Source organism: Conger conger, chromosome 6, assembly GCF_963514075.1.
Source record: "Conger conger chromosome 6, fConCon1.1, whole genome shotgun sequence".
Classification (NCBI taxonomy): domain Eukaryota; kingdom Metazoa; phylum Chordata; class Actinopteri; order Anguilliformes; family Congridae; genus Conger; species Conger conger.
The window spans coordinates 59,989,594-60,003,396 of NC_083765.1; the positions used below are offsets into that span (position 1 = coordinate 59,989,594).

The 13,803-nt window shown below is 43.0% G+C and overlaps 1 protein-coding gene across 1 annotated transcript in view; it reads left to right on the forward strand.

Moving 5' to 3' along the window:
* The window catches only part of trpm1a (transient receptor potential cation channel, subfamily M, member 1a), a 33,023-nt gene that overhangs the window by 17,317 nt on the left and 1,903 nt on the right, over positions 1 to 13,803 (forward strand). Inside the window, exons 9-25 of the mRNA XM_061246990.1 lie at positions 3,864 to 3,936; positions 4,393 to 4,493; positions 5,230 to 5,400; positions 5,507 to 5,641; positions 5,845 to 5,895; positions 6,808 to 6,948; positions 7,072 to 7,101; positions 7,331 to 7,620; positions 8,379 to 8,607; positions 9,104 to 9,235; positions 10,364 to 10,495; positions 10,848 to 10,976; positions 11,535 to 11,786; positions 12,052 to 12,226; positions 12,665 to 12,685; positions 13,009 to 13,153; positions 13,424 to 13,626. Coding sequence (XP_061102974.1) covers positions 3,864 to 3,936; positions 4,393 to 4,493; positions 5,230 to 5,400; positions 5,507 to 5,641; positions 5,845 to 5,895; positions 6,808 to 6,948; positions 7,072 to 7,101; positions 7,331 to 7,620; positions 8,379 to 8,607; positions 9,104 to 9,235; positions 10,364 to 10,495; positions 10,848 to 10,976; positions 11,535 to 11,786; positions 12,052 to 12,226; positions 12,665 to 12,685; positions 13,009 to 13,153; positions 13,424 to 13,626 — 2,410 coding nt within the window. The remainder of the gene's footprint in view (positions 1 to 3,863; positions 3,937 to 4,392; positions 4,494 to 5,229; positions 5,401 to 5,506; positions 5,642 to 5,844; positions 5,896 to 6,807; positions 6,949 to 7,071; positions 7,102 to 7,330; positions 7,621 to 8,378; positions 8,608 to 9,103; positions 9,236 to 10,363; positions 10,496 to 10,847; positions 10,977 to 11,534; positions 11,787 to 12,051; positions 12,227 to 12,664; positions 12,686 to 13,008; positions 13,154 to 13,423; positions 13,627 to 13,803) is intronic.

Genomic DNA, 13,803 nt, shown 5'->3' on the forward strand with positions numbered 1-13,803 from the left:
AATGTTTTTATTATTGTTATTTCATTTCTTTTTGTATTTTTTTTGTCTTTTTAATGCTTTATTTTGGTTAAATGTTTGGCTAAACACAGATGCTTAACCTTAATTGAAGGCTTTGAATTTATTTGAAGGCACTAATGCGATGGGTGTGCCTGCTTTCTCGCCACTAATTGATCAAATCGAGGTAGACAAGATGACAAAGCCACCCAAAGAGTGTTTTCTGACTGAAGCCTATTTCTATACTTTGTCTTGGTGGCAGTCATGTGAGAAAAGGCAGTCTCGCACAGATACGTGGAGTGGAAAGGCAACAATACCTTCACTGCCACTTCGCTGAGCTGCGGGTATTCAGCAGCACATGACAGCCAGAATTCAGATAATGAAAGTAAGCCAAAACGAGACTGTAGACCAGAATCACAAGACAGTTCCAAAAGTTTATCCTGCATCACAGGTGGCAGATCACTATTCTCGGGATTGGCGAATGGATCTCGGACCCATTGTTTCTCCGAGAGATGCGATTTTGAAGGAAAGTACTTCTCGAAATGACGCAGAGTTTCGGTAAGGTGTTGAACGATGATAGCTGTCACCGGCCCCAGACAGACACCTTCAACATCAGCTAGGGATGATAGACAGTCGAACATGTCGTAAACACCCCGGCTGACCCTGCTGCTCCAGACTGACAGTTTTTTTTTAAAGGCCATGGAAGGCATATGGATCATTGGCCTGGAAGGCATTGCATGATTTCCCTTGGATAGACAAGATGAGGGCATTTAAATGCTGCAAAATGTCAGAGAGGTAAGCTAACTTAACTACCCAGGACTCATTACGCAGATGCTCAGCCAGACTAGATTTTTTACTATCCAAGAATGCCCTGATCTCATGCCTCAACTCGAACACTCGGCTTACCACCTTTCCCCGAGACAGCCAGTGGACTTTGGTGTGCAGGAGGAGATGCGTGTGTTCACTGCCCATCTCGTCACATAGAGATGTGAACATCCTGGAGTCAGATGCATGGGCTCTAATGTAGTTCACACATCGGACCACTTGATCCAAGACCTCATGCAGCTCTGGGGATAGACGCTTTGAAGCAAGCAACTCTCGGTTTTTTATGCAGTGCGCTGCCTGAACCGAAGGTGCTACTGCTTTCACCCGATTAACAACGCCGTTGTGCCACCCTGTCATAGCTGCAGCCCCGTCAGTGCATACCCCGACACAACGATCCCACAGCAACACATGGCATCCAACACACAGAAGATTTCCCCAGCAGTTGTATTTAATGGTAACTCTTTACAACACAGAAAATCTTCGTAGAAGCGCCCCCCATGAGCATATCTGATGTACACCAGAAGCATAGCCAGATAGGAGATGTCGGTGCTCTCGTCTAGCTGCAGAGCGAACCAGTCCGACGATCTAACCCTCTCGACAATCTGGGCTTCAAGGTCCTCTGCCATGTCACCAATTCTCCGCGAGACAGTGTCATTTGAGAGGGGGATCTCTTTGACTTTGGCTGCAGCAGCTGGACCTAAGACCTCAGCACAAGCACTGACTAAGGATGGCATAACTAGCTTCTCCCCCATCGTAAACGGTGCCTGACATTTTGAGATGTGGTGTGAAAGTAATTAAGATGCTTTTGCTAACTTTTCATTTGCAGTGAAATTTGTTTTAAGCACAGTTGCTTAGTTGGCCAATTCATCTCTCTTTCTTTGAAAAAAATCTTCTGGTTTGTCTCTTAAATGAGGATGTTGAGTTTCTAAATGCCGGCACAATTTCGATGGCTTCATTGCCTCGTTGCTTGGCATTGCCTGGCAAATAACACAGATGGGTTGGGGGGGAGAAGAATTGTTGGACACAAAGCCGAATTTGATGTAATTTTGGTCATAATTTCAGGTAAATGGGCGATGTTTTTTCGCCGGTGGCTCATTGGGAACATCAGGTGTAGCATTAGTAGGTGTATCAGGTTGCCTTTTAAAGAAACCCTTGATGCTAGCTTGCTTTGAGCATGCCATATTGAGCCCGTAGACGTAGTGTGTGCATGCCTGCGATTGAACGTTCAGAGTGACAGTGACAGAGATAGAACGGAGCACGTAACCTCTCGCGGGCGGGAAAGCTTCACGTTAGAGAACGTTGGGCGGGCGACGTAGGGACGGGGGCGTGCCAAGCGGAGTCGCCATCATAGACAGTAAAAGAAATTGAATTTTGAGTGGAGGAAGGGCAGGATTCAGGGGACCGGCAGCGACCTCTCCACGGACCATAGATTGAGAGACGATGCAATAGAATACAGTTACACAGCTGAATAATGAATGCCATGAGCAGCTTAGACTTAACACTCATGACTTGGTACCATTTGGATGGCCATCACACCCTTGATGGTCTAGTGGTGGTGCTGTGTGTGTAGCCTATAACTTCACATATTAAGCTTACTTGGCTTACACCCACATTCATACTTGCATTACATACATGTACTCAATGAACACTTTATTAGGTAAAGTGAAAGATGGTGGTTCAAGCCTCGGTATAGCTACAATAACATCCGCACATCTGTTGGGCCTTTGAACAAAGGCCCATAACCCTACATTGTTCAAGGGGGGATTGTTCCATGCTTAGTCTAATCAACTGTAAGCTGCTTTGCAGGTCTACCTAATAAAGTGCTCAGTGAGTGTATATTCTTTAGGCAGACACACAGTCTCATGTGACTTTCGAGGTAATTTCAATTAACAACACAATGCATTGGTGACAACAAGCATTGGAAGAGAGTAGACTATAAATATAAGTAGAAAGCACCACCACTATGTAATGCAATTCAAAATAAAGTACATGAATACTAGACATGGAGTTGGTTTCTCAGATATGGATTAAGCCTAATGGAAAGCTTCATTTAATTTTTCTTTTAGTTGAGGGCCAGTCTTAATCCATGTCTGGGAAACTGACCCATAATGTAATTGAGCTTACTTTGAGCAAGTTGTCAGTTACAAGGCTACAATGACCTTCATTGATGTTAGATCTGAGGGACACTGTTGGGAAAGTTCACCGATCACCAAAACCGATGGAGAAAAGATTGTACTTGCATTGAAAAAAAGTGACATTTATTTCTAAGCCAAAGGTAAAGCTATTTTGATTGGATCCAAGCCTGCAATGGTTTCCATTCATGGAAATGATGACGGTTTGTAAAGTCAATTACACATAGATTTGTAAATTATACAGGCCACTTACAAAAGGAAGTGCTGTTCTGGAGCTCGAGGGCCTCATTAGCACTAAATCCACAGGAATCTTATGTAATTCCTGGCATGTGATGACAAATACATTACATTACATTACATGGCATTTAGCAGACGCTCTTATCCAGAGCAATGTACAACAAAGTGCAAATCAAACACAAGTATAGGTGCGAAGAGGACCTGAGAGGACAGTACAGTTCCGAGTCCTGTACTAAATACCAAGAGCTATAATGGTGCCAGTGACTGCATACCACTGACTGCATTAACATTCTTCTCCATTGCAACAGAGTAAGGACTGTCACATAAAGCAAGGCGGAAATTAACAAATTAGCTTCTGTATGGTAAATTGTTTTTGCTGTACACTTTTCCTAAATATCCACCAAACAGAAACATACTAAAGTATGAGCTATGCCTTCAGCTTGCATATAGCTTCATCCTATGCGTTTATTCATTTAAATTAATGTTTAGAGTGGGGAACTAGCCAGAGAAAAACAAAGAAGAAAACAAAAAGAAAAATCCATTCACTCATTAGCTCATTTTTTATTTTTCTCAATCTTGCCTTTTAGTGATTTCTTTCCTCATTAACTGAAAGTGCCTTAGCTGAATGCCTCACAATGAAATTGCTCTCTCTCCCTTTTCTTCTCCCTGATGTAGATAACTGTGTTTCGGATGGGCTCCGAAGGTCAGCAGGACATAGAGATGGCCATTTTGACTGCTTTACTAAAAGGTAAAACTACTGATGAGTTAGACTTTCGGATGCATGTCTGAAAATATATTTTGGCTGGTTCAAGAAATCAAGAGCAAAGCATATAAAGCAAGCCGTTAATAATACACCTTCCTGCCTCAATCTAGGTTTTGAAACAGTTGGTGACTGGTTGACCAGTTCAGACCAGCTCCTACTGAACATAGTTTAGTTGGTTGACAAGTTCAGAGCAACTCACAGCTTGACATGGTTTGACCAGCTGAAGCTATGTTTCGAAACAGTTGGTAGCTGGTTGACCAGCTGCCAGCACAGACAAGCTACCAACACAAGCTGGTTGACCAGCTCATACCCAGCTAGACCAGCTTATGCCCAGTTTGGTCAGCTCTATTATCAAGCTGGTCATAAACTGGATTTTATAGCAGGGGCTTCATCCCCCTGGAAGCGGTTCAGAGTGAGAGTTAATTTTAATGTGTTTTTCAGGCACGAATGCCTCAGCACCGGACCAGCTGAGCCTGGCCTTGGCCTGGAACAGAGTGGACATCGCCCGCAGTCAGATCTTTGTCTATGGACACCACTGGCCTGTGAGTGTGGTCACCTTCAGCTTTCAACCCCAGTATCTACTGCATATGCTGTTCATTGTTCTATAGCAGGGGTGCACAACTCCAGTCCTGGAGGGCTGGTCGGCAAGCTGGTTTTTGTTCCAACAAATCATCATTTATTTTTCTGACAGCTCTAGAAATTATGCTGGTTTTCTCCTGTACTTGAGCAGAGTAAAATGCTTAGGATCCACTTGCAGTCTGCAGCAGTAGCTAGTGCATATACAAATGTCTGATCAAGACATAATTTAACTTATTAAATAATTAAGAGCAGAAGTTGCCAGAAAATCTTGAAGTGGATTGGCCCTTTGTTGTCCACCCCTGTTCGATGGAATATTTAGTAACTCACTCCTCAAAAAGATTATTGGGCATGGATTTCCCACAAACATTTATCTTGGCTTGCTATTGGATGAAAATTTATATTAAGGAAACAATTGAACAAACCTGACTAATCAGCAACACCTGTGAATCCATTTGTCCCAAATGTTATGGCACACTGAAGTAGGGGGACTACGTATAAAAAGGGATGAAAAAAAAAGAGGCTATAGCCTAGTGGCCAATCAGAACCCATATGAAGATCACTGCAAAAGACTGGCACGTCCAACCAAGAACTTTCCCTGGGTTTAATTGTCACCCTTGCAGATTCTCACTGGCCTCTTGCCCCTCTGAGGGCATGAGGCCGACTCCAGATTGTTCCACTTCCTTCCCCCTGTTCTCACAGCCTGCAAGTGCCCTGTCCACTGCCACCACCCCAAACCAGGAGCGGCACAAGAGCCCCACCCCGGGGGCCCGCAACAAGGGCAAGGCACGAGGCAAGAAGGGGAAAGGGGGTAAAACCAAACCGGAACCACCAGAGGAGACCGACCCCAGGAAGTTAGAACTGCTCAACTGGGTAAGCAGGAGAACTACTGCCTCAAACACCCAAGACAAACCATCATCAGTTACATTGGTGCCATCTTGTGACAAGAAGGATGCATGCTCTTGTGGCGTCCTCACAGGTGAACTGTCTGGAGCAGGCCATGATGGACGCACTGGTGCTGGACAGGGTGGACTTTGTCAAGTTGCTGATTGAAAACGGAGTGAACATCCACCACTTTCTCACCATCCCCCGACTCGAGGAGCTGTACAACACAGTGAGCCTTTTGCGCCTGAGCGAGAGAGCGGGGTAGCGATCTATCTGCAAAACTCAATTCTGGTGTTTCATGTTATTACCCAAAAAGTAAATAACTTACAGCAAGTTTTCAATTCTGTTATGCTGTTCTGTTTCTGTTTCAACATTAGCTCATTCGCTGTGTAATTACGTTTCCCTGCCTATTTTTTTATTTATTTTTTTCAGAGACTGGGGCCAACCAACACATTACATTTTGTAGTCAGGGATGTTAAAAAGGTAAGATAATCCCTGAAAGAACCCATAATGATAATTGTGCAAATCTGAAGTAACATCAGCTATATGTAATACTTTATTTATTTATGACATAATGTTGGTGCAGTGGGTAGCACTGCCGCCTCACAGCAAGGAGGTCCTGGGTTCGAATCCCTGTCGGCCGGGGCCTCTCTGTGCGGAGTTTTCATGTTCTCCCCGTGTCTGCGTGGGTTTCCTCCGGGTACTCCGGTTTCCTCCCACAGTCCAAAGACATGCAGGTTAGGCTGATTGGAGAGTCTAAATTGCCCATAGGTATGAGTGTGTGTGCCCTGCGATGGACTGGCGACCTGTCCAGGGTGTATTCCTGCCTTTCGCCCAATGTATGCTGGGATAGGCTCCAGCCCCCCTGCGACCCTGTTCAGGATAAGCGGGTTGGATGGATGACATAATGTTGAGTTTATAGATATTTGGTTTTAAAGACCACACACTGCTGCTTGAAAAATAATTATGTTTAACGTATACTGTTAGACATATCAGATATGAATAGACTAAAATCCTAGTGTTGATATTTCTATGACACACTTGTAAAGAAACTCAGCAAGTGTAAAAATGCCCTCTTTTTGAAAGAATCAGTAAAACGTAATATAAAATAATGTTCCCCAAGCTACAGACTGAATTCTGCCCTAACACAGAGAGGATTAAATAGGACTAACAACACAAAACCCTATCAACAAGTGAAAAACTGTGACCCAAATAAAATGAAGAGCAAAAACCATCTGTCAACATGCTGGTATATCCTCTCATAAATATAAAGTGAGATAAACACTAGAACAGATTTTCTAAAATCTGTTCCAGTACTCAGCAATGATAACGGCTCTGAATATTGTTGTTTGAGTCCACACAGTGCCGTAAAGAAACATTCTTGCGATGTTGCAGGGAAACCTACCCCCAGATTACCAAATCACCTTGATTGACATTGGGCTGGTTTTGGAGTTCTTAATGGGAGGAGCCTATCGCTGCAACTACACTAGAAAGACCTTTCGGTCCCTCTACAACAATCTGTATGGACTTAAAAGGGTGAGATGGAACATCCACAATATTCAACTGAAATGCTTCTCTTGTTAGCAAGTGAGTTATTTGGCATGATCTATTATATGTAATATATCATTTTGCTTCTGTTTGTCTCCCTCCTTTTTGCAGCCAAAAGCCCTAAAACTCTTGGGAATGGAGGTAAGAGTCTAAAGACTCTAACAGTCTTGTTGTGCGCATGTACATATAAATGACCCAAATCCCCTGAGATTGCACTCATTAGAATTACATCTCTTGACCCGCTCTCCATTTTACTCAAACCTTTCATAAGCACCAGCCCACCAGGCTCCAGTTTTACACATTTACAAAAGTAGGCAGAGAAACAGAGAGATTACAAAGCATCTCATATCTTCACCCTAAATATCACCAGGACGATGACCCCCGTCCAAAAGGCAAGAAGAAAGCCAAGAAGAAGGAGGAGGAGCTCGACATCGACCTGGACGACCCCGAGGTCAGCCGGTTCCAGTACCCGTTCCACGAGCTGATGGTGTGGGCGGTGCTGATGAAGCGGCAGAAGATGGCGCTCTTCCTGTGGCAGAGGGGGGAGGAGGCCATGGCCAAGGCCCTGGTGGCCTGCAAGCTGTACAAGGCCATGGCCCACGAGTCCTCCCAGAGTGAGCTGGTCGAGGACATCTCCCAGGACCTGGACAATAACTCCAAGTGAGTGGGCCTACTTCCTGTTTCCTGTACATTCCTGTATGTCACAGGTGTCAAACTCCAGTCCTGGAGGGCCGCAGTGTCTGCTGATTTTATGGATGGTCCCAGCACCAATTCATTTAAGTTATTGATTGCCTAAAGAATCCACATGCCTTGCTCTTGAGACCTTAATTGGCAGATGATTGAAAGGAAAACCCGCAGATACTGCGGCCCCCTGGGAATTTAGTTTGACACCCATGCTTTACATGCACCCTTCTACACAATAACAACAGGCAAGCCACACTTCATTCCTAAAAAATGGTTTGTAACCATCCTGTTTTAGAGAAATGAGTTTGCCCTTGTCTCTCTCCAACATGGCATTTTTAAAGGAAACCATGCTTGTGATTGTTTGGCAGTATAACATGTTCAGAACACTTACAAATCTGCATTGTCTTGGTGTAGATTTCAATTTTCATTGGAGTAGATTTTCAAATGATTTAAGTCAGCCATTTACCACTGGTAAGCAATCAGTGGACTTAGTCCCATGGAACACTTGCGCCTGGCTTCAATTTCCTTCCAAATGATCTTTTATTTACAAATGAGAAATTACAGGGTCTATAAAAACATAGGGTTGTGTTAAATTACAGCCCTAAGTTTCACAGATCAACTTCTAAATACATCAGAACTGCCTCTTGGGTTTGTCAGGTTTCTTGAGTCCATTTATGAGCACCTCGCTAAAGAGGTGTCTAAACTGATTCTCATTCTCATATGATGTTCCACAGAGAATTTGGACAGCTGGCATACGAGCTGTTGGACCATTCATACAAGCGAGATGAGCAAGTGGCCATGAAGCTGCTGACCTACGAGCTGAAGAACTGGAGCAAATCCACCTGCCTCAAACTGGCTGTGGCAGCCAAGCACCGCGACTTCATCGCCCACACCTGCAGCCAGATGCTGCTCACTGACATGTGGATGGGATGCCTGAGGTTTGGGAAGAGCCCCAGCCTAAAGGTACAGGGCTTCAGACCTAGCTCAGCTGACCCAGTCATGAGAAACTAAACTGCGTGACTAAGGACTATGATAGCAATAACTATGACGATAACAGTGTAAGCATCCACACTGATGAACGATAGCATTCTACGGCTATGTCATCTGCCATTTTGAAGGTGATGAACGGATTGTCATTGGCTGTCACGTTTTATTGTCCATGCAGCATTTTTTCACGGAAAAAATCACTCTGAAAGTGATCCCAATTATATTGTTTCGTCACTGTTGTTGCTGTAGGTGTCGTGTGGACTCATCCATCCACTTGAGTTCAAACCATTTTTTAAATGGTATATTTATAGTTATAGTTCACACCCAGAATGATAGCTATAATGATAACAAAAAATATGTTGTTTAAAAAATATTTTTACATTAATTAAAGTCTGACTTTAATTAATGCGAAGGACAATTTTCTTTAGATTAATATACTGGCTGCTGCTGTTGACATCTCTCACCCATGCAGGTGATTCTGGGAATAGTTTTCCCTCCTTCTATCCTATTACTGGATTTCCGTTTTGGTGAGGACACTGCATACCACACCTCAGGGGAACACGAGGAAGGGAAGGACAAGGACGATGACAACAAGTCCAGCAGGGTGTCAACTGTAAGTCTTAAGCACCTCTACCAAGGCAGGATTTTCAAACAGGCCTTCACCCTCACTGAAACCCACTGGCATCTATACTATACCATCAGTGAACATGGTAGAGTAGGCATATATCATTACAATAACTCATACGTAATGTCTTACTTTTGTAAGTGACTTTGAATAACAGCACCTGCAAAATTATTAAATTGTGAATTGTGACAAATAGGATTATTCACACATCAGATGAAACAGAGTTTGAGAATAAAGAATGTTGGGGAAGCAAGGATTATGTAAAATGTGTTTAAAACAGCAATTTATGAATCCAGCAGTTTTAAGCGTCAACACCCTCATTTAGATGTCCAGCACTCTGAATACTGAACACAAGTGTGTCAACGGTTAGGACACCTCACTCAACCAACATGTAAAATATGTTTATTTGATTTAATTTGGTAATTATTATCAAAGATATAAATGATCAATTCAATCGCCAAATTCAGTGATAGGCAGAGCATCAAAATGTACAACTTGCAACCTGGTGAAAATCAAGATTTATTTAGTTACAAACATTACAAACATTCACATCTAATCTGAAGACATGGCTCATCTACCTTAAAACAATGAAGGTTACAAACAGAGGAAGAGATACCAAAATGCTCAAGAAACCTGAAGACAGCCAACATACCAAAAAGAACAGCAATGAAAAGTAGAATGCCAGTCCAAGGTGCAGGACTTGAATGCTAACTTCCAATTCAAACCAAAAAGTAAAAATCCAGGTTTATTGCAAAGTTTGTGATCTTAAAGAAGGATGTCAACATGAGGTCTGCTAGGCCACCCCCATTGACATACACACACACACACACACACACACAAACACACACACACGGCCAATCCCCCGCTGTTTCTTATCTCTAAAGCAGGTCTTTGGTCTGGTCTTTTGAAGTTTCCTATGGCCCAGTGGTGAATTAGGAATTTGTTCCCATGATAAAAAAAAAACTTAAAAGCACCAGATGTGCAAATGTTCTTTCAGAACATCATAAAAAAAGATTTTTCATTGTTACTGTAGGTCTGGTGTGCATTTTCTTTTCTTTGAGAAGACCTTCTTACCCTATGAAGTTACATTATATTACTAATTTTCAGGATGGCAATGTTGATGCGGTGTCCAGGAAAGGAGATGAAGAAGAAGGCAATAAGAAACAGAGAAGAATTCCCATTGGGAAGAAGATCTATGAGTTTTACAATGCCCCCTTCACCAAGTTCTGGTTCAACACTGTAAGAAGCTCCACTATTTATCACAGCCCAAAATACCTCAAAAGAAATTGTAACCACATGAGAGAATGTATTCATCATACTTATTCAAAAAATTATATCAATATGGAGTTATATATGTCAATGCCCTGTATGGTAACGCCACATCTATGGTGAATGATGGGTGAAGAGTCAGTCTATGACTCCAATGCAATTATTCTAATAGATTTGTTTGCTATTTTTTAAAATTGGATCATATTATAACCTCAACTCCTCTAACTTGAAAAGGAATGTTTATACAGTGTCTTTAACCAGGGATAGGCTACAACAATATAGTTGTCTCAAACTGTGATATGTGGGCGATCTTCCCTGGCAGCTGTCCTACCTTGTGTACCTGATGCTGTACAATTACATAATTCTGGTCAAGATGGAACGCTGGCCCTCTCTCCAGGAGTGGATTGTCATTGCTTACATCATCACCCTGGGACTGGAGAAAGTCAGACAGGTAGAAAAATGTGTCCTATATCATTACTGCGGGACTGGAGAAAAATTGTGTGGTGCACTCGTATATGAGGATTTCACCTCAATGTGGCTTCCTAGTTCCTATCCTGCTGAAAATTCCAGCTAAGCCCAGCTGGGATTCTAAGCTGTTTTAAGCTGGGTTTTCAATACTTCTAGCTGGTCATTGCTGATCATCTATAGCTTGTCAAAGCTGGTCTGTGCCTGGCTAAAGTTGGTCTCTAGCTGCACAAAGCTGGTTAAGCAGGAAGAGTAAGCTTGTGGTCAACTGGTGGATATCTGAATATTCAGCTGATTCAGCTGAATAGCTGAATATACAGTATAGGTAGGTTAGCTGGTGAACAGCTGGTTGACCAGCTAAAAGTGTTGAAAACACATCTTAAAACAGCCTAGGCTGGTTTCAGCTGGATGTTTCAGCAGGGTAATAAGTTAACAGCTGAGAAAATAATGATTGAAATTGAAGAAAGCATTGACATATTTTTCTTTTAATATTTCAGCCCTTCCTCAGCCTCTCTCCCCTTTGCTTTTGGTTAATGGTCCTCAGATCTTGATGTCAGAACCTGGTAAGCTGAAGCAGAAAATAAACGTGTGGCTAGAGGAGTACTGGAACATCACAGACCTGGTGGCCATCTCCACGTTCCTACTGGGCCTTCTCCTGCGGCTGCAGAACGAGCCCTACATGGGCTACGGCCGCGTCATCTACTGCGTGGACATCATCTTCTGGTACATCCGCGTGCTGGACATCTTTGGGGTCAACAAGTACCTGGGCCCCTACGTCATGATGATAGGAAAAATGGTGAGGTTATTATTATTATTGTTTCTGTTGTTGTTTAAGTTTTACAGGGTACTTTTGTGAAACATCTTTGACACATTAAACATGCCTAGAACTCTGTTCAATCACTTCTTGTTCTTCATTAATAAGAAATAAGTTTGTATTTTCCTCACAGACACAACTTGGAAAGTTAAGTTTTGTGATTTGTGAACTTTTCATCTCTAGATGAATGATATGCTGTACTTTGTGTCTTCCAGATGACTGACATGATGTTCTTTGTGTCTTACAGATGATCGACATGCTTTACTTTGTGGTGATCATGCTGGTGGTTCTGATGAGCTTCGGCGTGGCCCGACAGGCGATCCTGCACCCGGACGAGGAGCCAACATGGCGCCTGGCCCGGAACATCTTCTACATGCCCTACTGGATGATCTATGGAGAGGTGTTTGCGGATTCCATAGACCGTAAGACTAGAGTTCATAGTAAGATTCTGTTTCCTGTTTCAAGGGTAGATGATCAGTATGGAGTCTACCCCCTTTCCCTCGTTAGTATACTTAGTCCCTGCATGTGTTGTGTTCTGGTTTCAAGTCACTTTCCCTTTGTTTTTCCTCATACCACTGTATGTTGCTCACTTAGCTCCCCCTGCTGGTTCACTTGGAATTATGTCAGTATTAGTCTTTTTATTTCCAAACCGTAAAGCAGCATCATCTACTAGCGATTAATATGTACTGCAGATGCATTAAGGACAAATAAATATGATTGTAATGAAAATAAAATTGTGCACAAGCAAGGGCCGTTCCTCATGCAAATAAAAGGTAAGCATATTTACCTGTTGTTTAGCCACTATGATTCTGTTCATTCTGTCCTTTAAACCATTCCTGCCTCCTTGGACTTGTCTGCAGTCTACGCAATGGAAATAAACCGTGAGTAACTTGTGCTAACAACAAGAAAGTTGTAAAATCTCTTTAATTGACAATGTATGCTTATACTTGTATGTGTACTGTTGATCAATAAGCATAATTAACTTACTGGTGGTTGATGTATTTACTTTTGCAATTTTTCTGAACTTCAGAATTCATTACTTGCATTGGTCTAGGAATTCAATTTAAGGATACATGTTGTGTCAATTCAGGGATAAGTTGACCTGCAAAATGAAAGCAAATTGAAACATTTGTTGAAAGGTTTTCAGTCGTTGAAAGTTAATTAATACTGTAAAGCTAAAATTAGTTTGCTTTGTTTTTCTCAGCTCCCTGCGGTGACAACATGTATGATGAGGATGGGAAAAAGTTGCCCCCCTGCATTCCGGGGGCATGGCTCACCCCTGCCATCATGGCTTGCTACCTGCTGGTTGCCAACATCCTCCTCGTCAACTTGCTTATTGCCGTCTTCAAGTAAGGACTCACACACAGGATGGCATGTCCAGTAATTGGTTACTGGATTGTCCAGGGATGGAGGGCTTTAGCCACCAGTGTCACTAGCTAGCAATGGAGGTCACTTGCTATATACAGTACCTGTTACATTCCCCACCTCTCCTGTCCATCCCTCTCACTCACCACCTTCTGTCATCTCTCCCCTCTCAACACTCCCTCTGTCTCTCCTTCCATCTTTCTCCCTGCCCCCCATCTTCCTTTCCTTTTATCCCTCACCCTTTCTCTCAACAGCAACACGTTCTTTGAGGTGAAGTCCATCTCCAATCAGGTGTGGAAGTTCCAGCGCTACCAGCTGATCATGACCTTCCACGACCGCCCAGTCCTCCCACCCCCATTGATCATCTTTAGCCACATCTACATCGTCCTCAAGCGCATCTGCTGCCGCTGTCGGAGGCAACAGGAGGGCGACACGGACGACCGTGACCGCGGCCTCAGTAATTCAATCCTTTTATCCACCACCTACACCCGATTGCAGCAGTCATAACTCCATTCATATACTGGATGTCTTGTTCCCAGATAGCTTCACCAGGTTCTGGCATCATTACAGTAAATAGTCAGCATTGTTATTACAGGTACCTGAACACCTTTCCCATCCATATATATTTTACAAC